The sequence below is a fragment of the Delphinapterus leucas genome, chromosome 3, assembly GCF_059928025.1.
Source record: "Delphinapterus leucas isolate spDelLeu-1000000601 "Yukka" chromosome 3, BTC_Dleu_Yukka2, whole genome shotgun sequence".
Lineage (NCBI taxonomy): Eukaryota > Metazoa > Chordata > Mammalia > Artiodactyla > Monodontidae > Delphinapterus > Delphinapterus leucas.
The window spans coordinates 93676222-93702151 of record NC_143131.1 but is presented as its reverse complement, the minus strand read 5'-3'; the positions used below and the strand labels follow the sequence as shown (position 1 = coordinate 93702151).

The window sequence follows — 25930 nt, the reverse complement described above, 5'->3', positions numbered from 1 at the left end:
AGACTGAAAGTGAGGGAATGGAAAAAGATATCCCATGCCAACGGAAATCAAAAGAAAGCTGGAAAAAAAAAAAAAAAAAAAAAAGAAAGCTGGAGTAGCAATACTCATATCAGATAAAATAGACTTTAAAATAAAGAATATGAAAAGAGACAAGGAAGGACAATGCATAATGATCAAGGGATCAATCCAAGAAGAAGACATAACAATTATAAATATATATGCGCCCAACATAGGAGCATCTCAATAAATAAGGCAACTGCTAACAGCTATAAAAGAGGAAATCGACAGTAACACAAAAATAGTGGGGGAATTTAACACCTCACACCAATGGACAGATCATCCAAAATGAAAATAAATAAGGAAACAGAAGCTTTAAATGACACAATAGACCAGATAGGTTTAATTGATATTTATAGGACATTCCATCCAAAAACAGCAGATTACACTTTCTTCTCAAGTGTGCACGAAACATTCTCCAGGATACATCACATCTTGGTGCAAATCAAGCCTCAGTAAATCTACGAAAATTGAAATCGTATCAAGCATCTTTTCTGACCACAACGCTATGAGATTAGAAGTGAATTACAGAAAAAAAAACATAAAAAACACAAACATAAGGAGGCTAAACAATACGTTACTAAATAACCAAGAGATCACTGAAGAAATCAAAGAGGAAGTCAATAAATACCTAGAGACAAATGACAATGAAAACATGACAATTGAAAACCTATGGGATGCAGCAAAAGCAGTTCTAAGAGGGAAGTTTATAGCTATACAAGCCTACCTCAAGAAACAAGAAAAAACTCAAATAAACAATCTAACCTTACACCTAAAGGAGCTAGAGAAAGAAGAACAAACAAAACCCAAAGTTAGCAGAAGGAAAGAAGTCATAAAGATAAGAGCAGAAATAAATGAAATAGAAACAAAGAAAACAATGGCAAACATCAATAAAACTAAAAGCTGGTTCTTTGAGAAGATAAACGAAATTGATAAACCATTAGCCAGACTCATCAAGAAAAAGAGGCAGAGGACTCAAATCAGTAAAATTGGAAATGAAAAAGGAGAAGTTACAACAGACACCGCAGAAATACGTAGCATCCTAAGAGACAACTACAAGCAAATCTATGCCAATAAAATGGACAGCCTGGAAGAAATGGACAAATTTTTAGAAAGGTATAACCTTCCAAGACTGAACCAGGAAGAAACAGAAAATATGAACACACCAATCACAAGTAATGAAATTGAAACTGTGATTAAAAATCTTCCAACAAACAGAAGTCCAGGACCAGATGGTTTCACAGGTGAATTCTATCAAACGTTTAGAGAAGAGCTAACACCCATCCTTCTCAAATTCTTCCAAATAACTGCAGAGGAAGGAAGACCTCCAAACTCATTCTGTGAGGCTACCATCACCCTGATACCAAAACCAGACAAAGATACTACAAAAAACGAAAATTAGAGATCAATATCACTGATGAATATAGATGCAAAAATCCTCAACAAAATACTAGCAAACATAATCCAACAACACATTAAAAGGATCATACACCATGATCAAGTGGGATTTATCCCAGGGATGCAAGGATTCTTCAATACATGCAAATCAATCAATGTGATACACCATATTAACAAACTGAAGAATAAAAACCATATGATCATCTCAATAGATGCAGAAAAAGTTTTGGACAAAATTCAACACCTATTTATTATAAAACTCTCCAGAAAGTGGGCATAGAGTGAACCTACCTCAACATAATAAAGGCCATATATGACAAACCCACAGCAAACATCATTCTCAATGGTGAAAAATTTAAAGCATTTCCTCTAAGATCAGGAAGGAGACAAGGATATAAACTCTCGCCACTATTATTCAACATAGTTTTGGAAGTCCTAGCCACGGCAACCAGAGAAGAAAAAGAAATAAAAGGAATACAAATTGGAAAAGAAGTAAAAGTGTCACTGTCTGCAGATGACATGATACTATACATAGAGAATCCTAAAGATGCCACCAGAAAACTACTAGAGCTAATCAATGAATTTGGTAAAGTTGCAGGATACAAAATTAATACACAGAAATCTCTTGCATTCCTACACACTTACGATGAAAAATCTGAAAGAGAAATTAAGGAAACACTCCCATTTACCATTGCAACAAAAAGAATAAAATACTTAGGAATAAACCTACCTAGGGAGACAAAAGACCTGTATGCAGAAAATTATAAGACACTGATGAAAGAAATTAAAGATGATACCAACAGATGGAGAGATATACCATGTTCTTGGATTGGAAGAATCAATATTGTGAAAATTACTGTACTACCCAAAACAATCTACAGATTCAATGCAATCCTTATCAAATTACCAGTGGCACTTTTTAAGGAACTAGAACAAAAAATCTTAAAATTTTTATGGAGACACAAAAGACCCCGAATAGCCAAAGCAGTCTTGAGGGAAAAAAATGGAGCTGGAGGAATCAGACTCCCTGACTTCAGACTATACTACAAAGCTACAGTAATCAAGACAATATGGTACTGGCACAAAAACAGAAACATAGATCAATGGAACAAGATAGAAAGTCCAGAGATAAACCCACGCACCTATGGTCAACTAATCTATGACAAAGGAGGCAAGGATATACAATGGGGAAAAGACAGTCTCTTCAATAAGTGATGCTGGGAAAACCGGATAGCTACATGTAAAAGAATGAAATTAGAACACTCCTTAACACCATACAGAAAAATAAACTCAAAAAGGATTAGAGACCTAAATGTAAGACTGGACACTATAAAACTCTTAGAGGAAAACATAGGAAGAACACTCTTTGACATAAATCACAGCAAGATCTTTTTTGATCCACCTCATAGAGTAATGGAAATAAAAACAAAAATAAACAAATGGGACCTAATGAAACCTCAATGCTTTTGCACAGCAAAGGAAACCATAAACAAGACGAAAAGATAACCCTCAGAATGGGAGAAAATATTTGCAAATGAATCAACGGACAAAGGATTAATCTCCAAAATATATAAACAGCTCATGCAGCTCAAAATTCAAGAAACAAACAACCCAATCCAAAAATGGGCAGAAGACCTAAATAGACATTTCTCCAAAGAAAACATACAGATGGCCAAGAAGCACATGAAAAGCTGCTCAACATCACTAATTATTAGAGAAATGCAAATCAAAATTACAATGAGGTATCACCTCACAGCAGTTAGAATGGGCATCGTCAGAAAATGTACAAATAACAAATGCTGGAGAGGGTGTGGAGAAAAGGGAACCCTCTTGCACTGTTGGTGGGAATGTAAATTGATACAGCCGCTATGGAGAACAGTATGGAGGTTCCTTAGAAAACTCAAAATAGAATTACCATATGATCCAGCAATCCCACTACTGGGCATATACCCAGAGAAAACCATAATTCAAAAAGACACATGCACCCCAATGTTCATTAGAGCAGTATTTACAATAGTCAGGTCATGGAAGCAACCTAAATGCCCATCGACAGATGAATGGATAAAGAAGTTGTGGTACATATATACAAAGGAATATTACTTAGCCATAAAAAGGAACGAAATTGGGTCATTTGTAGAGATGTGGGTGGATCTAGAGACTGTCATACAGAGTGAAGTAAGTCAGAAAGAGAAAAACAAATATCGTATATTAGTGCATACACGTGAAACCTAGAAAAATGGTACAGATGAACCGGTCTGCAGGGCAGAAATAGAGACACAGATGTAGAGAACAAACATACGGACACTAAGGGGGGAAAGTGGTGGGGGAGGGGTGGTGGTGTGATGAATTGGGAGATTGGGATTGACATATATACACTAATATGTATTAAATGGATAACTAATAAGAACCTGCTGTATAAAAAAAAAATACAATAAAATTCAAAAATAAAAAAAAGTATTCTACCAACATAAATTAAGTTGATAACTGTACTGTGGTCTATGGTCACATTAGAGAACATCTCTATTCTTAGGAAACACACACTGAAGTATTTAGAGACACATGACACGTGAAACTTGCTGTTAAATTGTTCAGAAGGAAGTGTGTGTCTTTGTAGAGAGATAAGTAAAAAAGGAAATGGAGTAAAATGTTAACAAGTGAATGTGAGTAACATGAGGGGAACTTGTTGTTTGTAATATTTTAATCTTTGCAACTTTTGGTAAATTTGGAATTATTTTCAAATAAAAACAGATTTTAAAAATCTGTAGTTCGGGCTTCCCTGGCGGCACAGTGGTTGAGAGTCCGCCTGCCGATGCAGGGGACACGGGTTTGTGCCCCGGTCCGGGAAGATCTCACATGCTGCCGAGCAGTTGGGCCCGTGAGCCATGGCCGCTGAGCCTGCGATTCCGGAGCCTGTGCTCCGCAACGGGAGAGGCCACGACAGTGAGAGGCCCGTGTATCGCAAAAAAAAAAAAAAAAATCTGTAGTTCTATTAAAAACATGAAAGGAACCCCTAGCTTACGTAAGCAAGACCTCTTGGGCTTGTTGACAAACAGTGATAACTCCTGGCCACCATGACTTCCTCTTCTCAATGAAGGCTGAGAGTTCGGCCAAGTGCATCTAATTACTCGTGGCCAGAGCTGCCAGAAACCTTTTGGTTCTACATCCTGTCACGCTGGGTAGGTTTGGCTGAGGTTAGTTCCATGATGCATCACACGTAAATGTAATCACAGCATTATTTTTTTTTCCACTTATTCAACAAATGTGCTTAGTACATGCCAACTTCCAGGCCTACTCTGGGGACCGCATTCTTTCCCTGTTAATGAAACCAAGAAATTCAGGTATGATCCTGAATTCCTCCCTATTTTGCACAAAAAAAATTCAATCTGCTACCAATCAGAAGCAATTTTACCTCTTAAATGCCCCGCAAATCTGTCCACTTGCCTCCTTCCTTGTGGTGACTACCCCCTCGTCATCTCCCCTTGATCAGTCTTCAGTCTCCTAACTTGTCTGTCTCTGTTCTCACCTCCACGTTCACCCTGCAGCCAGAGTACTCTTTCTGAAAGGTAAATCTGATCACAGTGGGTGAGGTCCTAGGCTTGATGTACCACCCAGTCCCCTCCAGCAGTCCTCCAGTCCATCAGTCAGCATCAAGACCCAGCACACGCACACAGATCAGAGAAATCCTCTCCCAAGAAAGGTAGGACTGCACTAGTGCACTGGGACCATCTCACTTCCCTCCGGCCTTCTACCCTCATCACTAGGGTGGACAGCAGACGTGGAAAACCAACCCTCACTCCCTTTCGAATTTCACAGCCTCTTCGCTTTCATCTGCCTTGAACCCACTGGACCCCGTCTCACTATGTCCCCTATATCTGTTTATGTCAGTCACCCCCAAATAATGCTCAGCATATCCCCTTGTCTATCCCCCCTCCTTCACTGCTACCCACATCCTGAAACACTTCCTTGGTGCCCTCTGGAATTCATAGCCTACCAACAACAGCAAAATCCCCCAGCTCCAATCTGTTCTCTTAAACAGAGAGGGTGCTCCCTTCACCCTCTTGAGCCGGTCAACCCAGGCTCTCCCCTGAGGACAGTGTGCACCCCAGCGCTGATGCGGTGCTGTGCCTTCTGCCCCCACGCTTCTTATATCACTGGGCCTGCAAGTGCGGGAGGATCCTCCTTGCTCCCCATTGCCACTTGCAGACCATTCTCTCTCCCTCCCCATAAGAACTCCCAGGTTTGAATCTCATCAGATAATATATATCACCTGTGACCTCTATGGTGGCTGTCGCCCTTAAGTCATCTCCCTCACAGGCTGATGCTACTACAGTCTCTGTCACTCTCTCCAATACTACTCTTGCATTAACTACTGGGAATTTTAATATATAAAAAAAAGATCCCTCCCACTCCCAGACATCTCAGTTCCCTGAACTTCTCTTCTCCAACAAGGTTGTCTTGCCCCCTCTCTCCACCCTTCACCCCCATGCTCCTAACTCCAGAGCAGGGTTTCTCAGCTTCAGCACTACTGACACTTATTGGGGGAGGAGGGCCTTCCTGTATCAACACCCAGCACTCTGGGAAAGTTTAGCGGCACAGCCAAACTCTACCCTGTAGAAGCCAGCACCATCCCTGCCCAATCCAGCGCTGTGACAACCAACAATGTCTAGATGTTGCCAAACATCCCCAGGGCTGGGGAGCAGGGGATGAGAGGCCATTGCCCCCAGGAGAACCACTGCCCTAGGACTTTCCCTTTACAATAACTGAAGCTCTTCCCTAATCTCAATGCCTAGCACCCAACTTTCTGATCACCACCTCCCTCTCCAGCTAACTCCCTCCAATACTCTACCCCCAACAATCTTTCAACTAAACCAGGACCTCCACCCACAGACTCGACCGCTCTTTCACTGTCCTCAGTCACCTCCTTATCCAGTTTCAACTCCATGGCAAATCACTATAATCACTCCCCTGCCCCACTGGGTTCCCTTGCCCTTCTCTTTCTTTGTATTGCTTTCTTAACAAAACCAACTCCCCACTTGCTCCATGCCTGCCCCAGTGCCACTGAATGTGGCTGGAGAAAAGCACACCATGAGTGGGCTCACTTGAAATTATGACACTTCACACCATGAAACTATCATAGGACATCATCAAACCACACGTCCCATGTCCATTTTCTCTCCCAAATTACTATTTAATAGCTTCCTCTTCCTTCAGACCCCAACACATCCTCCCCAACCTCAATCTCAACTGCAGAGCATGCTACCTAGTTCCCTCAAAATAAAAGCAGAGGGCTTCCCTGGTGGCGCAATGGTTGAGAGTCCGTCTGCCGACGCAGGGAACCGTGTTCGTGCCCCGGTCCGGGAAGATCCCACATGCCACGGAGCTGCTAGGCCCAGGAGCCATGGTCACTGAGCCTGCACGTCCGGAGCCTGTGCTCCGCAACGGGAGAGGCCACAACAGTGAGAGGCCCGCGTAACGCAAATAAATAAATAAATAAATAAATAATAAAAAAAAATAAAAGCAGAATGGTCATAAGAGAACAACCACCTTCCCCAATCTACATTCCCACACTCCTTCTTCCTGCCTGCAAACCAGAGATGAACTGCCCTGGCTGCTCTCTAAAACCATGTATATGCCTCCACTTATATAACAGCTGGCATCTCCTATCCTCTACTCAGCAAGTACCATTCCAGCATTTCTCTCTCCTACATCAAGTTTTCACCATGTATTGGATCATTCTCATCAGGATATAAATGTGCTATTATTTCTTCCAACTTACAAAACAAAACAACACACACCTCCTCTTGCCCCACTTCCCCCGCCACGTATCCCCCTATTTGTTCCTCTTTGTGTCAAAACTCCTCAGAAGAGCTGTCCACACTCACCATCTCCAATTCCACTCCTCCTATTACCTCTTCTGTTTTTCTTAACATGCATGAATTTAGGTGTCCATTCTCCTATGGATGAACGTCTCTGTTATTTTATTTCTTTTTTACTTTCACGTAAGTGTTGCAAGGAATATCCATGTCCCTTGTGATTCTCTAGGGTACAAAGAGCTAAGAGTGCAGTTGCTAAAACTCACTCTTCAATCCACTGAAACTGGTCTTATCAGTGACCTCCTACATTCCTAAGGTTGATTCTCAGTCCTTATCTAATTTGACATGTCAGCATCATTTGAACCTTACTTAATACATGAATTTCACTTGGCAAAGGTGAGGACAATTTAGGATTCCTTCTACCTCCCTGATTGTTCCTTCTCAGCCTCCTTTTCTGGTTCTTCCTCTTCTCTTCTCATCTACACTCATTCTCCTAGTGACCTCATACAGTGTCATAGCTTTGAATCCAGGGATATGTCAATGATTCTCAAATTTGAATATTCTGCAAAGACATTGGTCCTGAACTCCAGACTCACAGAGCCCACTTACTAAATGTCCCCACTCAGAAGTCTAACAGACACCTCAGACTCATCATGTTAAAAATGGGGCTCCTGGGACTTCCCTGGTGGTGCAGTGGTTAAGAATCCGCCTGCCAATGCAGGGGACACGGGTTCGAGCCTGGTCTGGGAAGATACCACATGCCGCGGAGCAACTAAGCCCGTGTGCCACAACTGCTGAGCTCACGTGCCACAACTACTGAGGCCCGCGTGCCTAGAGTCCGCACTCCACAACAAGAGAAGCCACCACAATGAGAAGTCCGCACACCGCAACAAAGAGTAGCCCCCGCTCACCACCACTAGAGAAAGCCCGCGCATAGCAACGAAGACCCAACACAGCCAAAAATATAAATAAATAAATAAATTTATAAAAGAAAGAAAAAGAGAAAATATTGGTGGGGATATTGAAAAGAAAAAAGATGAGATTGTTATCTGTGGATACAAAGCAATATATAAACAGATGTTAGACATTATTACTATCTAATAAGATATGTCAATGTGTTTTGTTGGACATGGTAAATATTAAAAAGTGGAATTGGACAGTGTTAGTGGCATAGTGTGACACCAGGAAAATCTTTTATCTGTAGGACATTGCTGTTCTTTTGGGAACTCAATCTCTGAACTTGGCCCTAACAGCTCCTAACATAAAGAGTTAAGTCTCTCTGACTGGACCAGCCGACTGGAAAACCGGTAGAATAATGATTTCAATCCTTTTCCAAGCTGACTGTGATTATTGTTCCAGGTAATGGGTTTCAGGGGCCTTTTTTATTTAATCTGTGATTACAGTTAGGCCTCCATAATAATCAACTTAATTCTACCATTATGTAAATCACCACCTCACAAAGATACCCTGGTGGAGAAAGAAGAAAGAGTCTGCAAAGCCAGAATTCTCAGAAAATGGAGTGCTTTGGTTAAATTAGTGTGCGATTTAATAAAATAAATTTTAGGGCTTCCCTGGTGGCGCAGTGGTTAAGAATCTGCCTGCCAATGCTGGGGACATGGGTTCGATCCCTGGCCCGGCAAGATCCCACATGCCATGGAGCAACTAAGCCCGTGCGCCACAACTACTGAGCCTGTGCGCCACAACTACTGAGCATGCGTGCCAAAAGCCCGTGCTCCACAACAAGAGAAGCCACCGCAATGAGAATCCCGCGCACCACAACGAAGAGTAGCCCCTGCTCGCCACAACTAGAGAAAGCCTGTGCACAGCAACGAAGACCCAATGCAGCCAAAAATAAATTAATTAAATTTAAAAAAAAATTTTAAAAATAAAATAAAATAAATTTTAAAATTCCTTTGATTCAAGCCTGAGTTATACGTGACCTGCTTTGGCACCTTACTAGAGACCACTGCCAGGAGCACACAGTGCCTCAGGCTGCACACAAACAAACATCCGTGCCTTCTCAGAGATGCTACAGCAAAGGGACTGAGCTATGTGTGTAGGAAACCGGGCCACCCTGTGGAGACTGCCATTTTTTTAAAAAATCACATGTTGACATCAATTTTGTTATCATTTTCACTTAATAATGAAGAAATGTAAGAAGCTGAAAGTTCGAGTTAGCTGCAACTTTACCAAATATTTATCCCAAGGTTGTAGAAGACATTTTAAGGCACTGTAATAATAATGTACAAGGAGTTCACCAAAGGCCCTCACTCACAAAAATAACTTAGGTCTAAATGGAAAAAATGACTTTGAATAATAGTAATGCTTCCATGAAATTTCTTTTTCTTTTTTATATTTTTATTGAGGTATAACACATATAATCTTTTTTTTTTTAATTGAGGGAACAGGTGACCTTTTTCTTTTTTCTTTTTTAAATTTATTTATTTTTGTTGTGTTGGGTCTTCATTTCTGTGCGAGGGCTTTCTCTAGTTGTGGCAAGCAGGGGTCACTCTTCATCGCTGTGCGCGGGCCTCTCACTATCGCAGCCTTTTTGCGGAGTACAGGCTCCAGACGCGCAGGCTCAGCAGCTGTGGCTCACGGGCCCAGCCGCTCCGTGGCATGTGGGATCCTCCCAGACCAGGGCTCGAACCCGCATCCCCTGCATCAGCAGGCAGATTCTCAACCACTGCACCACCAGGGAAGCCCCCTGACATATAATCTTATATTCGTTTCAGGTATACAACATAATGATTTGATATTTGTATACAATGCAAAATGGTCACCACAATAAGTCAAGCTCTGTCACCTTACATAGTTACATAAAAGTTTTCTTTCTTGTGATGAGAACTTTTTAAGATCTACTCTCTTAGAAATTTTCAAATATACAATTTATTTTATCACTGAAAGTTTGTACCTTTTGACCCCCTTTATCCATTTTTACCAACCTCCCAACAAATAATGAATTCTTTGGGAGGAGAATCTAATGTAATATGTACAAGTTTTACAGTGGCAATGATGACATTATTATTATTATTTTCTTTTGGAGTACAGGAGTTGGAATTCGGCTACTTAAATTAATTTTAAGTTAAAAATAATTTTAGACTTAAAAATAATTTAAGTCTAAATAATTTTAGACTTAAATAATTTTAGACTTAAACTAATTTTAGTCTACAAATAATTTTAGACTTATTCAGAATTCCTGAAAACCTTTTCGTTTTGTTGATAGTTTCCCTTGCTGTGCCAAAACTTTTTAGATTGATGTAATCCCTTTGTTTATTTTGTTTTCATGAAAAGCCTTATCATTTTATTATCACTTTCTTTTTTTTTTTTTTTTTGGCTGTGCAGCTTGTGGGATCTTAATCTTAGTTCCCTGATCAGGGATTGAACCCAGGCCCTCAGCAGTGAGAGAGCAGAGTCCTAACCACTAGACTGCCAGGGAATTCCCATTATCACATTCTTATTAAAAACGTGAAATGTTATTTCCAAGTATTAAACAGACCTTACTCCTTGCATTATCAAGTCACATGAAACCAGCAGCAGGATAGGAAGAAAACTGTATAACACTACTATCTAATGAGCTATTCTACAATACTTTTGGATAATTTTAATTCAGTCTTTTATCAGCACATCTTTTAAGGTTGAAGAAAACTGGACTTTCTTCAGACTAGACTGTTGAGAACTACTACAAGCTTTTTAGACTATTCGTTCCTTTAAAAACTAGGAATTTCCCCTCCTTACAAGTTAAAACTCATGTCAAAAATTCAATTTTAGTTTCATCAATAATTGGCAGCATATCACACAGTTCTGGGAGGGATCACTGTACTTTTTCTAGAAGAAGAACCAATAGTAGTATCAGGTTTTCTGATTTGGCAGCCCACGATCCCAGTACATCAGTTCACTGATCAGGCCACAAGTATTTACTGAGCACCTGCTACATGTGGGGCACTAAACCAGATACCAGGTTCCAACTGTGGTTGCAGCCACTTTGCTTCCTGTATCCCAGCTTGTGGCTGCATCAGCAGATTTTGTTTACTTCTTTCTACAAGTATCTTATTAGAAAGTCAATTCAACACTGTTCACTTAAGTTTTTTTTCAGCATAAAGTTAGCATCAAGGAGACAGAAGGATGAATTCTCCTACGTCATATTTTCATCCACGTATCCCAACATGAATTATAGGAATAGCACTTCAAGGGAGCATTATTTTCACAGGGAGATTAAAAGGAAGCTTTCACATCCTGTCTTCTTTTGCCCAGTTTCCTAAAAGCTACCTGTCAATGCACGAGAGCACCCTGAGGCTCTGACAAACACTGTACCCACTACCCAAACAGTCCTGGAAGTCACTGCCAACCTGCAGAGTGACCGTCTGCATTTCTGCACCCTTGGCTTACAGTCTCCCTTGAAAGCATACAGAATTTCCCATCTGGTTTATCTACCACGCTCAACTAGGGAAAGAACAGAAGTGTGACTCCCTACAGGTTGTTGTTCAATTGACTTCGGGACAAAATTAGGACACGTCTTATCCCACGTGCAGGCTGCACCCTTCTAATTACATGAATCTTACCTTCATAGACCATATTGAAGATCGAATTACACTAACAATGATAATCACATCCTATTCTCTCCTGTGCCCTAGAAAGGTTATTTTTTTTCCTTTGCTAAAACTGAAGTGACATCTCTCCATTACCAACTCATTCATTTCTACTCATTTCCCCTTCCCTTCCTTGACAAATTGTTCACATAAGTCAATTAGCCTCCTTCCATGTGGCTGCAGCTGAAGAATACATGGCGATTTTACTTCACCATGTCTTCTAAGTTATCAATGAGTAGACAAGACTTCCCGTCTCAGGGAAGCTAAGCACTAAACACAAACTTACATCTTTTCCCAGTACTCTGAGTTCAAACTGTGTCTCCTTGAAGTGAACCTTTGTAATCCGAGGCCTGAAAAGCAAAACAGATAATGGGAAGTGTTCAGTAGAAAAAGACTGGTTTATAGACTGCTACTGTAATTGTAGAGAGTTCCCTGTACATCCTTCATTCTGGACACCTTCTTGAACAAAACTCCATTCTCACTCTCCTGGGCTTCTCCAGTAAATGAAGACAAGCTTGGAGTCCCCAGGCCCTGGTGGTGCTGCCTTCCCAGACACAGTGGAGTGCTATGGGCTCCCCTATCTCTCTCAGATCCTTCCCCATTTAGAGTTAGAACTCAGAGGAGTCCTGGGCCCACAGACTACCCTGGAATGGGTAGGAAATCCTACTACACACAGCTTCCATGGACAAGAGTGTCCAGAACCAAAATACCTGAAATTTACAGAGAAAAGATACACTGATATGCACTGGAAGAAAACTTATACCGAAGTTCACTCATTTACTTGTCAACCACTGGAAATGTACCTGTTTGCCTTTCCCCAACTCTTTCAATGACATACAAGTCCCATAAGCCGAATACATACAGCGTACAACTTTAATACCAACTCTGTCCTCAAGTTAAACTTACCAGAAATACCTTCCCACTTGTTTTTTATTCTTGTAGACAACAACACCAACCGGAGTTAATCCTAAGAAATACTCAGATTTGTTTTCTCCCTACAAAAACAAACATATGTTTATAACCATAAATTTGTTCATGTAAAAACTCTTTCTCAAACTGTAACTAGCCATACACACATAATCTGTTGCATAAATACTAGATCTGGTTTTTGAAAGACATCAGCTTAGAAAGCTAGCTAAGCTATCATGGTAGCTAATGTGCTGCTCATTTTTTTCAAAGTTTTTAAGAAAATTTTTCTTAGTGCTTTCTAACCGGTCACCTCAGTCCATTAAGAGAACCTGGACTACCTACCAATCCAGCCACTGACTGATTCACCCCGTGTTGCTTCTACAGTGGTGTTCAACCCTGGTTGCACATTAACCAGGAATCCCTCATGCAGCTTAAAATGCTGATGCCTGGGTACCATCAAAACTGGTTAAATGAGACTCTGTAATGAAGGGGCCCAGGTATCAAAAACACATAAATGCTCCAGGTGATTCTCCTGTGCAGCCAAGAACTGACAACCACTGGCTGCTCTCAAGGGCGCCTTCCAAGGACTCGTCTTGATCTTACTCTCTGACCGGGACAATCATGAGTCCTGGTTCACCACCGCCCTCCCCAGAAATCTCAGGCAGCCACCTGCAGACATACACATGGATTTTCTGAGGTCTCCAGCATGCTGCTTCCTATTTCCATTTGTGACTTTAAGACTGCCCAAACATTTTAAAATACCATCTCTTCTGCTAGGTAAAGACTGGAAACCCTTCATTTCCGGGCAATAACAAATCCCAATTAAGAAAGTGGGATCCTGGGCTTCCCTGGTGGCGCAGTGGTTGAGAGTCCGCCTGCCGATTCAGGGCACGCGGGTTCGTGCCCCGGTCCGGGAGGATCCCACGTGCCGCAGAGCGGCTGGGCCCGTGAGCCATGGCCGCTGAGCCTGTGCATCTGGAGCCTGTGCTCCACACGGGAGAGGCCACAACAGTGAGAGGCCCGCGTACCGCAAAAAAAAAAAAAGAAAATGGGATTCTGAAATGAAAAGGTCACAGAGTGGATACCAAGAACACACAGCGAATTGTGTTTGTATCCATCTTTTTTCTACCCTAACGTCAAATAACAGACTGCAAAGTAAAATTCCCAAGGAACATAACTAATGTATTTTCAAAAAATATCAGCTGTTACCCACTTTCAGTTCTAAAAATTCGATTTTAAAGGAATGTATGGAAGCTTCTAACAAATTCGGTTCATTTGCCATAAATTTCCACCTCCCACAAAAGAAATATTTTTGAATTAGAATAAACATTATACAAATGCAGAAGCATTTTGCAGAAGACTCTCTCTTTATACATTTCCTATAAAATATATTTTTTAAAAAACTGAAAACCTAATAAGATTAATGTGGCTAGAAGAAAAAAAAAAAAATTACTCCACAAAGTTTTAGAAGTATTTTTAAAGGACAGTAGTATGGAGCATTTAATGGTTTAATGAGATTAGACTGTAATTTATCAGGGAGCTACTACTTCTCCCAAATATGTAACTTTTATTGCCATATTAACAGTATAACCAGGGATGCTTCTAATTCTTTACAAATAATATGAGATGATTTGTTTTAGCAAACTCTGATGAGCAAAAGACATATTACAAAATGAATACATCAATGAGCTGTTTGCATTACAGTAAGTCTTATCAGGGTTTCTTAAAAATTGAGTTCCAAAAAAAAACCCAACTGAGTTCCATAATCCAAATGACATTCAATCTACGTATAATCTTTAGCAATTCACTTCGTGTAGAGAATAAGACAACTGGTCCATTTTCTCAAATAATCAGATTTGTCAATTGGTAACTAAACTCTCATAAAATCAAAGACAATGACATTCCAATCTCACTGGTGTAGAATAACCAGTTGGTAACCTTAGAGAAGTGGCTCCAAGTTGAAGATCTGGATCCTGAACACTCAGTACAGATTCAGTGTAAGTGCCCACTGATCATATTCCACAAGTTCTCATCAGCCACTGAAGAAAAATTACAAAAATTCTCCTATTTATGCAGTGGCAACTACAGTAGGCAGTAACCCTAATATTGACAGAACCTGCATATCCAACATAGAACCACCAACAGTTACACATATACTGTTGCCTAAAGTCTACTTTAGCAGGCAGGTGATTTTATGAATGTTTTTCAGCCATAAAATCTATTTTTTGGAAAATCCTCCTGTTTTCTGTCTAATATAATCAATTATAGACCAATTTAAAACTGTTTTGATGTTTAGCTAAGCCCTCTGGAGCTGTTATCCAGGTTGTGTTTTCAAGCCCAGTTAATTGTTTTTCTACACATGGAAATACAAGCACAGGCCTTTATGCAAAACTCATTAGGCTTTAATCCACGCAAGAGATTCTTTGTGTTCAAAAACATCAGATGAAGAAGTATCATCTCGCTAAACAACAGGACTGCTCCTTTCCTTTGGGAGTTCCAGTGACTTTTTAAGAAAATGTCATCAGCTTAAAATACTCTGTGTTAATTAAATGTTACTCACATAGACAGGATGGAGGTCAACACCATACATCTCCAGGGATTTAGCAGTCCTCAAATAATTCAGCTCCGCTTCAGAAGGAGCCTGACCCCTATGCCCAGCATAAAAACAAAGAGCCTTACTTTACTGATAGCTACTATGCTCACAGGGAACAGAAGCCATTTTCACTATATTCACTGGAAAAATAAATAATGCTTTGTGCTAATGCAAACATAAGCCTTTGTATTTCAAGAAGACTCTTGCCTTCGTGGTGACAAAATTTTAATACCCTGAGGTGATACTTGTAAGTTAATTTCATTTACCAAATCTAGTTTTGCTCATTATAGCTGATCTCAGTAGCCCCCCATATATTAAAAAGTCTCAGTTTCAGAAACCCCCAAACAGATTACTGAGCATATAAGCACTCAAATTAAAAAGCATACCCTTTACGGACAGTAAAACGTCTCTGTGTACCGGCAGCTCTCCACCGGGAGGGAAACGAAGGAGAGCAGTGTTGGAGGGAAGAAGAGAATGGGCCCTCACCACCCAACCGGGGCCCATCAGCATCTCCTGAGCACATGTGTAGTCCTTTAGAAACTGTAAAAGTACTTGTCACTTTCTTAATACAAAGTATAAAAATCTTCCCAAAATCTTCATTGGTGACAATATACAGAAAATAGCATTCATTCCTAAAGAGGGTTAGCATCTGCCAGGAATCTCCATGGATGACTGGAACTCCCTCTCTCTCTCTCTCTCTCTCTCTCTCTCTCTCTCTCTGTGTGTGTGTGTGTGTGTGTGTGTGTGTGTGTGTGTGTGTATGAGAGAGAGAGAGAGAGAGAGAGAGAGAGATTTTTAATGGTTAACAAAAGGAGTCACAAATTTTTAAAAATTAAGAAATCCTGCTTCGATGCAATCCCATGTTTCAGCCATGGTACTCTGGAAAGCCCAGCAATATAATACTTTTGAAATCTATAAAGAAGAATGTTTACCACAAATTAGACACAAGAAAGCTACCAAACCTTGATCAAGCTTTAGTCTTTTAGAAATAACAGTCACGCTATCAACGCCATGCCATAAAACAGATAAGGTCCTTTATCAAAGCTCCCTGATAATTTCAAAACATAAGTGTACTTGGAAACTCCTAGCAGAATCAGTATTCTCAGGATGTGCCAAACACGGTGCCCTTCATAATGTTATAACAGGTACTCTCTTAGCACCCACTTCAGTGAAACCTTAAAACGAAGGACTCTAGAACCAGGCTGGAGAGCATTCTGGGGCATGTTAACACAAGGTGGAAAGCCTAGTTTCTCTGACTGCAATTCAGCAACTGACTTCTGGTGCTACTCACTGAAACAGATCCTTTAGGTAAACATTTTTTGTTGACCAGATTAATTCTACACTTTTTTTCACCTTAACTGTAATGCATCTGAAAGAAACGAAGCAAATTCAAAGGGGGATGTTACATAAGAGGCAATAAAGCAAAGTTAATCAGTATAGAGGATTTAACCAAAATAACTATAATTAAATTATAATTTCAATGCTGCAGGCCATTAATTGAAAATCCTACTAGTGGAGTGTGTTTATTTCTCAGAAGCACATGTGGTGTTAACATAATACCCCTTGAGGCTCCACACTGGCATCATGATCTCCAGATTCATTGCTAGAGACTGAATAGGGCTTTGCTTGTAACTGTGAAGAACTTACATACTTAAGACAGAGCAAATCCAGAATACATTAAGGCTTTTGTGGTAATAACATATATTTATAGTTTAAAAAAAATAAATTTCACAAGGTACTGGTGACTGAAAAAAATAGAAGATTGCAAAATACAGTATGTACAGAATGATTTCATTGTAAAATCATACATACATAAATCTATATAAAATAAATTTTCTCTATGGGAAATCATGCATAGAGAGAGGTCTGAAAGGCCATTAACTAAAAATATGTTGACTTCAGGTACTGGGATTTACTCTCTCTTTTACACTTTTTTTCCCTTTATACTTTTTAAATTGTCTGGGTTTCCTATGTGCATTTTAGTGTTATAAGCAGTAAAAAAAGAAAAAAAAACTTTGAAAAGAAAAAATGTTCAAGGCACAGATGAAGAATTTGTTAAGAAACTTTTCTTAACCCTGTCAATAGCATAAAATGATGGTTGATGGGCGATGTGACATAAAGTGGGATTCTTTTTCTTACAGCTTTATTGAGATATAATTGACATATAACATTATATAAGTTAAAGGTGTACAACATGTTGATTTGATACATTTATATACTGCAAAATGATCACTACTATAGCATAGCCAACACCTCCATCTCGTTACATAATGACCATTTGTTTTTTGTTGTGATAACATTTGAGATCTACTCTCTTAGCAACTTTCAAGTGTTATGGATAGACCTTGAGGGCATAATGCTTACTGAAGTAAGACAGATAAAGACAAATTCTTGTATAATCCACCTGTATGTGGAATCTAAAAAAGCCAACCTCATAGAAACAGAGACTAGAACAGTGGTTACCAGGGCCTGGGGGGGTAGGGAATGGGGCGGTGCGGTGCGGGAAATGGAGAGATGTTGGTCAAAGAATATAAACTTATAGTTTCAAGATGAAGTTCTGGGGCCCTAATGTACAACATGTTGATTATTGTTAATAAAATGTGATTCTTACATTAGAGTTTTATGAATCCTTTCTATAGCTTCTTCAAGTTCTTCCTTCTGATCAGGAACAAACCGGTACTCTGACACATACCCCGCAGTATGCTTATACGGATCATAATCTCCAAGTTCCGCTAAAAAAGAAAGAAACTGTAATTTTTTTCCATTTTAGGAAAATATTCCTAAAAATACAGGAATAAAAGTATTCTTCTCATGCTTAAACATTTTCTTCAAATGCTTTATTAATAAATGTATATAAGATAATAACTAATTTTAGTTTAAAACAACTCTGATGAGAATATATGGATAGTATAAACAAAATCTTATATTAAAAAGATAAAATTTTTGCTTTCTGCAAGACTATGATTATCATTTTCATTTAAGTTATTCTTACCAGTTTATATGAAGTAAAATGTTGTAAACAGAATTTAAAGTACATATAATGGAAATGCTTGAGGTGAAAAACAACCATAACCTGTCTCAGACAATGACACCAAGAGATAAATCATGTGGTTCAAAACGTATTTGCCCCACATAATGGTCATGGAAATATAATACAATGCTGCACATAACCCCATTACAGTTTACACAAAGAAACTAAATGAAACCAGAGAGCTCACTATGTTATGCTTATAAAAATTCTCCCTACATTAATCCACCTTCCAAACCCAACCAGTTCCCCAGTTCATTTACACAACATTTTTCCTAGAATATTTTTTCTAAGCTATTTCTGGTCTGCAAGAATCACACAGGCAAGGAACATGCTGTCTCATCACCCCCATACCCTGCTTGATTCTTAGAAGGGGCTCAGTAAATATAAGTGGAAACAGCCTCAGCTTCAGCCTCCAAAACAACAGTACAACCTGGAGCTGCCCCCATGGCCGCAACACGGATGGCAAGAGCTGACGGACAACGGGTGCGGACTGTGGGCCACGCTCTAAACTGGCGATGGCACCTGCCCACGTGGAGTCATCACAACAGCCGCTTGGAAGCAGTGGGATCTCTGAGGCAGGGCGGTTCAGAGGGATCAATCAACTCAGGAGGAATGTAGAATAGAACAAATTTTCAGACCTTCCATGGAATCAAGAATCAGTGCTATTCCTGTGACTAAAACTCCATGCAACCTACTACAAGGTATAATGTAACCGGCTTCACTTTTACCCCTTCTGAAGGCACACTGATTAAAACTTGAATTCTTACTAAATTCAATTTCTTTTTAGCAAAATGTCATTTGATAAGAAGAACTTCATAAAATTGCTTTAAAAGAAAAATTCAAACATTCTTCTCAAGAGCTCTGAAGCAAATATGCTTAAGTGGAACCTACACTGGATGGCATACGCTCCCAGCTGAGCAGCAGTGTCGACAGGGCAGGGCAGCCGGCCCTGAAGGACATCTTGCTTCACCTGCAAGAAAAACTGATATCTAAAAGAGAAATGGAAAACAGAGATTAATGATATCTTCCACTACCCTGACCTGTAGTTTCAGACCCTTAAACCCATTCACCTTTCACGAAAATAAAGCCACTTTCTTCTCTTTTGTGAGGGGGCCGTTGTGTGAACAGGGACTGTTTACACACACTGCAGAGGCAATCAGGGTAGTGGCTAAAGAGTGCAGGCTCTCAAGTTAAACCAACTGGATTGCATCCCAGCTCCAGGACTCACGAGCTCTTGGCCTTGGGCAGCTGCTTCACATAACAGCCAGGCTCTTCAAGGGTAAAAGTGAGACCATGAAGTATCTACACCTCATCAGGTTGACGTGGAGGTTTCATACAAGCTAGTTTCACCATTCTCATCACTGCCACTGCCACTAACACTACAACATGTTCTCACTGGGATGAACAAATTACAAGGACCCAGCCAATATGCTATGTGTTATCAGGGTCTAAAATCATGGGTACAGGACAGAAAGGTCATAATAATGTAATTCTATCAATCCTCCCACTTATTAAGATGCTGCCCATTATCTGCAGCTTTGCTCATTCCATGTGCTAAAAGAAAACCTTGTATAATAATAGTGCTACTGGGCTTCCCTGGTGGCGCAGTGGTTAAGAATCTGCCTGCCAACGCAGGGGACATGGGTTCGAGCCCTGGTCCAGGAGGATCCCACATGCCGTGGAGCAAGTAAGCCTGTGCGCCACAGCTACTGAGCCCGTGAGCCACAACTACTGAGCCTGCATGCCACAATACTGAAGCCTGCGTGCTACAACTACTGAAGCCCACGCACCTAGAGCCCGTGCTCTGCAACAGGAGAAGCCACTGCGATGAGAAGCCCGTGCACCGCAACGAAGAGTAGCCTCCACTCACCACTACTAGAGAAAGCCCACGCACAGCAACGGAGACCCAACACAGCCACCATAAATAAATGAATGAATGAATGAATGAATAAATAAATAATACTGCTACCCACTGTTCTAAACATTGTAAACATAGTAACTCATTCCAAGTATTTTACAGACAATAACTTATTTAAGATTTTAAAATGAGGTTAGCACTATTATTATCTCTTTTGCAGATGAAGAAGCTAACAGACACAAAGAGATGAAAAAATTTGTCCACACTAGTTAAGTAGCATAGCTAGAACTGGAACCCAGGCAATGTGACCCTAGCACTCTCTTAATCAGGATGTTATGCAACCTTAGCTAGCTTTCCCCCTACCCCTCCCATTCAGCCTTTCTGCCAGTGGGTGAAAGAGGTTTATGAACCAATACAATGAACCATCCATGCCATCCTCAGCCACGATCACTTATTCTCTCTCTCTCTCACACACACACACACACACACATACACCAGGCTGTCTTTTGTGATTTCTCTTTCTTTGCAAGGTGATGCTTGCTGTCATTGGGAATGGCAGGAAAAAAGCATAGGAAATTAATTATAAAAATCAGCCGTGGTAAGTTTTTCTTCACCCAAGGCTCACAACAGAAGTTCTTAGTGAATTTTAGATGCTACTCTGATTATTTCTAGAAGACTGATAATCAACTTTGTACCCACAGGCTTAGGTGAAAATCTGCCTAACACCTTGTGTTTCCCCACTACTCAGTTAGTAAATGTCACCACGGTTCTCCAGACACATAAGCAAGGGAAACCCAGGACAATGTGTAACCCCTGGCACCCACGTTCAATCACTAAACCTTTTTGGAGTCTATACACTGTCTTCCATCTCCTAGTCCAGGTCACTAACCACTGGGTTTCTAAAACCTTCACTACCCTTGCCACTAGTCATACTTATCTCCCTTGCAAAAGACACTTCCAAGAGGTAACTAGGATAATGTCATTCCCTTGATTTAAAAACAAACAAACAAAACTTAAGACACTTCCCTTTGCCTTCAGGACAAAGTTCAAGATCCCTAAGATAGCTTACAATACTTGCTTATTTCTTGAGCCAAATCTCTTGCCATTACCAATGGCTAACCCCGCTCCTTAAGTTGCGTTCACTTTCCCAGCCCTACTAACTACTTTCCATTCCCTGAATGCTCATCTTAGATATCAAATCCAGTTTGTTATAATCATCTGGGTTCCTCTTAAAGAGGAGAAAAGCAGAGTAAAGTGACATTAGCAGAACTGAAATGCAAAAATATAGAGACATTTCCCCAGAATTACTACTGCTTGCTGGAAACTTGTGTTTAGCTTCACTCCCTTCCTCTATTGTTAACTTGGAATCTCTTTTCCTAAAGTGTATTTTTTTGAGTAAATGGGTCACAGAGGCACATTTGTCTTGCTCCATTAAGACTTTTATAACATTTGACTGAATAGTAAGATCTTTTGCCAAATAAAGAAACTGAGGGACCTAATCCCATAAGACTTTGCTTCAGAAAGGGAAAGAGAACCAAAGAGATGACTTCTCCTTGCTTTTACAAAGACAGAGCTGAAACAGAGAAAGACAAGCCGGTACAAAGAAAAAGGAACCAGACCCCACTGGTGACTGTATTCCCAGTACCTAGGGTTTAGCACACAGTAACTGCTCAGTAAATAGCTGTTGACTTGATGATAGATATATGAACAGATAGACAGATAGATGAAAATGGAAAAAAATGAACATTCTTTGTTGTCTCTGAGAAATTCATGAAGAAAAAAAGGACATCTGTTCAAACCTCCCTGGATAGCCTGCCTTTTAAAGATACTAGAGATCTTTAAGTCATTCCATTAAAAAAAATAATCCACTAAAATCAAAGGAGACAAGTAAACTATTTTTAACTAATAATTTTATTAATTTTTATCACAGCAAGCATCATATTAGTTTTGGATAAGACAAATCTATGATACAGTAAAATCATACTTTTACATGCTGAACATTTTATCTTATCTCAGGGCTTGTTTTTAACTATATATAACTTATTTTGTCCATTTATGGGACCTAGACTACAATTTTTTATTTAAATTACAGACTTAGAGTTCCTGAGTCTTTCCTTCTACATCATTCTGATTAAGGCTATGACTGCATGTGTGAGTCCTTGTTTATCTCTGGTTTTAACCCAATAAATCCCAGTTTGCCTAGGACAGTTCTAGCTTAAGTTTGTTACACATTCTCCATTATTAATAACTCTCTTCATCATTCTCCCAAGTGTTAGGATTTGAACAATAAATTATATTGTAGCCCTAGTTACATTGTACCCACATTGGAGAAAAAAAAATGTTGATTTAACATGAGCCTCTTAATAAGGAAGCTTTCCAGAACACACCCTGGTACAAAGCAGAGGCCGCATTACTGGCTATCTCTGTATGTAAATTACCATACTGGTGTACATGCACTGTGGCCCAAGCTAGATTATGAGCCCTGGGGGAGAAGCCCTCCATCTTGCACCCCATCCTCACTCATCACAACAGTACAACCAGTACAACACAAGAGAAGGGCCTGAAATACTGGCCTCGCCATTTTGTGTTTGTGTGATGTTCATAGAACAGAGCTGAATTGACACCCAGGATGTACAAGCTGCTAAGGACCATAGGCAATTTAGCAAGTGTCAGAGATGAGAAGAACAGGCAAAGGAGATTTGCTTAAAGAAGAGATGCTGTTCTTTCCAGAGCCCAAACAGGAGGTTCTCCTGAGACTTCTGGGGCCCAAGACAGCCAGGAAGGCTCACAGCAATGAAGGCTGAAGTGTATCTTCCAATGACTTGAGACCCTGGTGAGGAAACTGAAAGATATGAGGACAAGTAGAAGTTTGATTTCTGGTGCCAGCAAAATGTGACACTGAGACATCTGGGAGGAGAGCACCTGCCTAGAGGAAAGGCAGGACGGTTTTCTGCATCCAAAAGAGAGGGATGCAGCCTGTGACAGGAGCCTAATCATTTTGGATGAAACTTAATGTGCAGGACAGAAGGAAATGTTTAAATAATAACATAGTACTGAACACTGTGGGGGAAATAGCATGTATGACTTAAGAAAAAGAAAAGGAGGAGAGAAAGCACCCACTGACTCTCAAGAGAAAATGACAAAGATTGGGAATAACATTTTTGCAGTTTAAAACTGATGATAAACATATAGGAACAAAGAGTAGCAGTACCACCTTGTATTTATATAGCCCTTTAAAGGTCACAATGTCTTTTGAATCCATACTGAAATGTGACCCACAGCTCAACTCAGATGTGTTGAGACCCATTAACTTCACTTAGAGAAGGAGACAGGGACACCGGAAGAGAATGTGTGACTGAAGGTCACTCAGCTCATAAAGAAGCTAAAACACACTAACCTTAACAAAGAGAAGGATATGGATTACCCAGTATAATAATAATAAATAATTGACGAGCTTAATGTCAATCCCCAACAAAGTACAATAAAATATTAAAAACCAAACACCTGTTTTCAGAAGCTAAAATGTATTCATCATGAACAAGTCATTTGGAAGTAACATTATTCTCTTTTTAGAAAGAGTTAAAATTTCAGTGTCATCACACATAGGGTTGTCAGCAAAGCAACAGGCAGACTCACTCACTCAGACCCACTCACTCTCCGTCTTCTCTCTCTGGAGGACTGAAACCATAGCTCTCTTTTGGTCACTATAGAATCTCCTTGTCCTCAGTGCACTGGACAACAATGCTCCACACAGTACTGAAAGGACGGTGAGTGAGTGAGTGAATTCTGTCTTTATGTACAAATTCAAGAAATGCAGGCTAGAGGGCAGTAGTAGGATACTCTGATTAATGGATTGACTTTAACCTGGAAGACCTATCCTCCGGGCTCCAAGTTGGTCTTTTCCTCCCTAATTTTTTAGTCAGTAATTTGAAAATATAAGATAATCATTATTTCTATTTTAACTACCCCCACCATCTACTGAACACTTCATTTTTGCATTATGGTAAGTACTTGGCATGTATTATCTTATATATTCCTCCATCATCTTTTATTTATTTATTTTTGGCTGCGTTGGGTCTTCATTGCTGCGTGCAGGCTTTCCCTAGTTGCGGCATGCAGGGGCTACTCTTCGTTGTGGTGTGCGGGCTTCTCATTGAGGTGCCTTCTCTTGTTGCGGAGCATGGGCTCTAGGCACGCGGACTTCAGTAGTTGTGCCTCACGGGCTCTAGAGCACAGGCTCAGTAGTTGCGGCGCATGGGCTTAGCTGCTCCGAGGCATGTGGGATCTTCCCGGACCAGGGCTCAAACCCATGTCCCCTGCATTGGCTGGTGGATTCTTAACCACTGCACCACCTGGGAAGTCCCCCATCATCTTTCTGAAGAAATACTATAATGCCATTTTACAGACGAGAAAACTGAGACTTTAAAAGGTTATGTAATCTTCTCAAGATAACACAACCAGTGAGTGGCAGAGCAAGGCTGCAAATCCCAGCCTGTCTGCCTCCAAAGGCTGCCTTCTTAACGAATATGTGCATTATGCTTATCGAATCTGCAGAAGATAGCTATGAATGACACATAATACATGGAAGGCTGTCATAATATTTTGAATCAGAATTGAAAATAAGTTTAACAGATGTCATGAGGACACAAATTATTTTAAAAACTGATAAAGAGAAAAGAGATTAGATTTATTTCGCATAAACCTAGAAAGAAAACCTAGTACTGATGACAGAAGTTCCAGAGATCTTTTATTTCTTATTGAACTTCCAACTACTTTGTGAAGCAGTAAGGTTTCCTCTCTTTAAAATGTTTAAGAAGAAAGAAGCCGGCTAACATCTCAGGAACTTTTTATAAAAATGGAGGGTAGGATATATGACCTCAGAGTCCCCCAACTTCATCTATTCAGAAAACATTTTAGAGCACATAGCAGGTACTCCCAGTTGAAGCAATTCTATTAACTTATATTTTTCATAGTCTGAAGCCTTATTTTTTAATGTATCCCATTCATCTAAAAAATTTTCCCCCTAGATACAATGTCCTTCTGGAATACATCATCTAGCATGATAATTTATCTACATGAGAAGATTCAATGCAGCATCACATATAATTTTAAAAAGGAAACAAGCTGGGTAGTCATCCACAAGGGTGGGAGTAAAACAAATGGGTTAGATGGTGAAAGAGGTCTGTAACCGTATGTATGAAATTGTGTGACTTTCAAAAAAAACTATACATGGAAGAATAAGTAAAAGCATGTTTAGGGGCTTCCCTGGTGGTGACCCGGTGGTTAAGACTCTGTGCTTCCAATGCAGGGGGCGCAGGTTTGATCCCTGGCAGGGGAACTAAAATCCCACATGCGCGCGGCCAAAAAAAAAAAGGGAGCTGTGTTTGACTCTGTACTATATTTTGTCCTTTAACTGTTCTTAGATGGAATCACCACAATAAAAATAATAATTATTATTTTTTTAAAAAAGCATGTTTATTTGTGATGACCTAGAGGGGTGGGATAGGGAGGCTCAAGAGGGAGGGGATATGGGGATATATGTATACTTATAGCTGATTCACTTTGTTGTACAGCAGAAACCAACATAACATTGTAAAGCAATTATACTCCAATAAAGAAAAAATAAATAAAATAATAAAATAAAATTCAGGGAAAAAAAGCATGTTTACTGTAGCTTTATTT

At 40.0% G+C, this 25930-nt stretch overlaps 1 protein-coding gene across 5 annotated transcripts in view; it reads right to left on the bottom strand.

Moving 5' to 3' along the window:
• The window catches only part of EPB41L4A (erythrocyte membrane protein band 4.1 like 4A), a 260546-nt gene that overhangs the window by 89902 nt on the left and 144714 nt on the right, over nt 1-25930 (bottom strand). For 3 of the 5 annotated variants that reach the window (XM_089909174.1, XM_089909175.1, XM_089909173.1), the window contains exons 6-11: nt 19282-19379; nt 17971-18091; nt 15327-15414; nt 12764-12852; nt 12144-12207; nt 7338-7409 (exon numbers count right to left, since the gene is read on the bottom strand). In XM_089909174.1, the coding sequence (XP_089765300.1) occupies nt 7338-7409; nt 12144-12207; nt 12764-12852; nt 15327-15414; nt 17971-18091; nt 19282-19379 (532 nt within the window). The remainder of the gene's footprint in view (nt 1-7337; nt 7410-12143; nt 12208-12763; nt 12853-15326; nt 15415-17970; nt 18092-19281; nt 19380-25930) is intronic. The other 2 variants (XM_022591117.3, XM_089909176.1) reach the window with 2 other exon arrangements.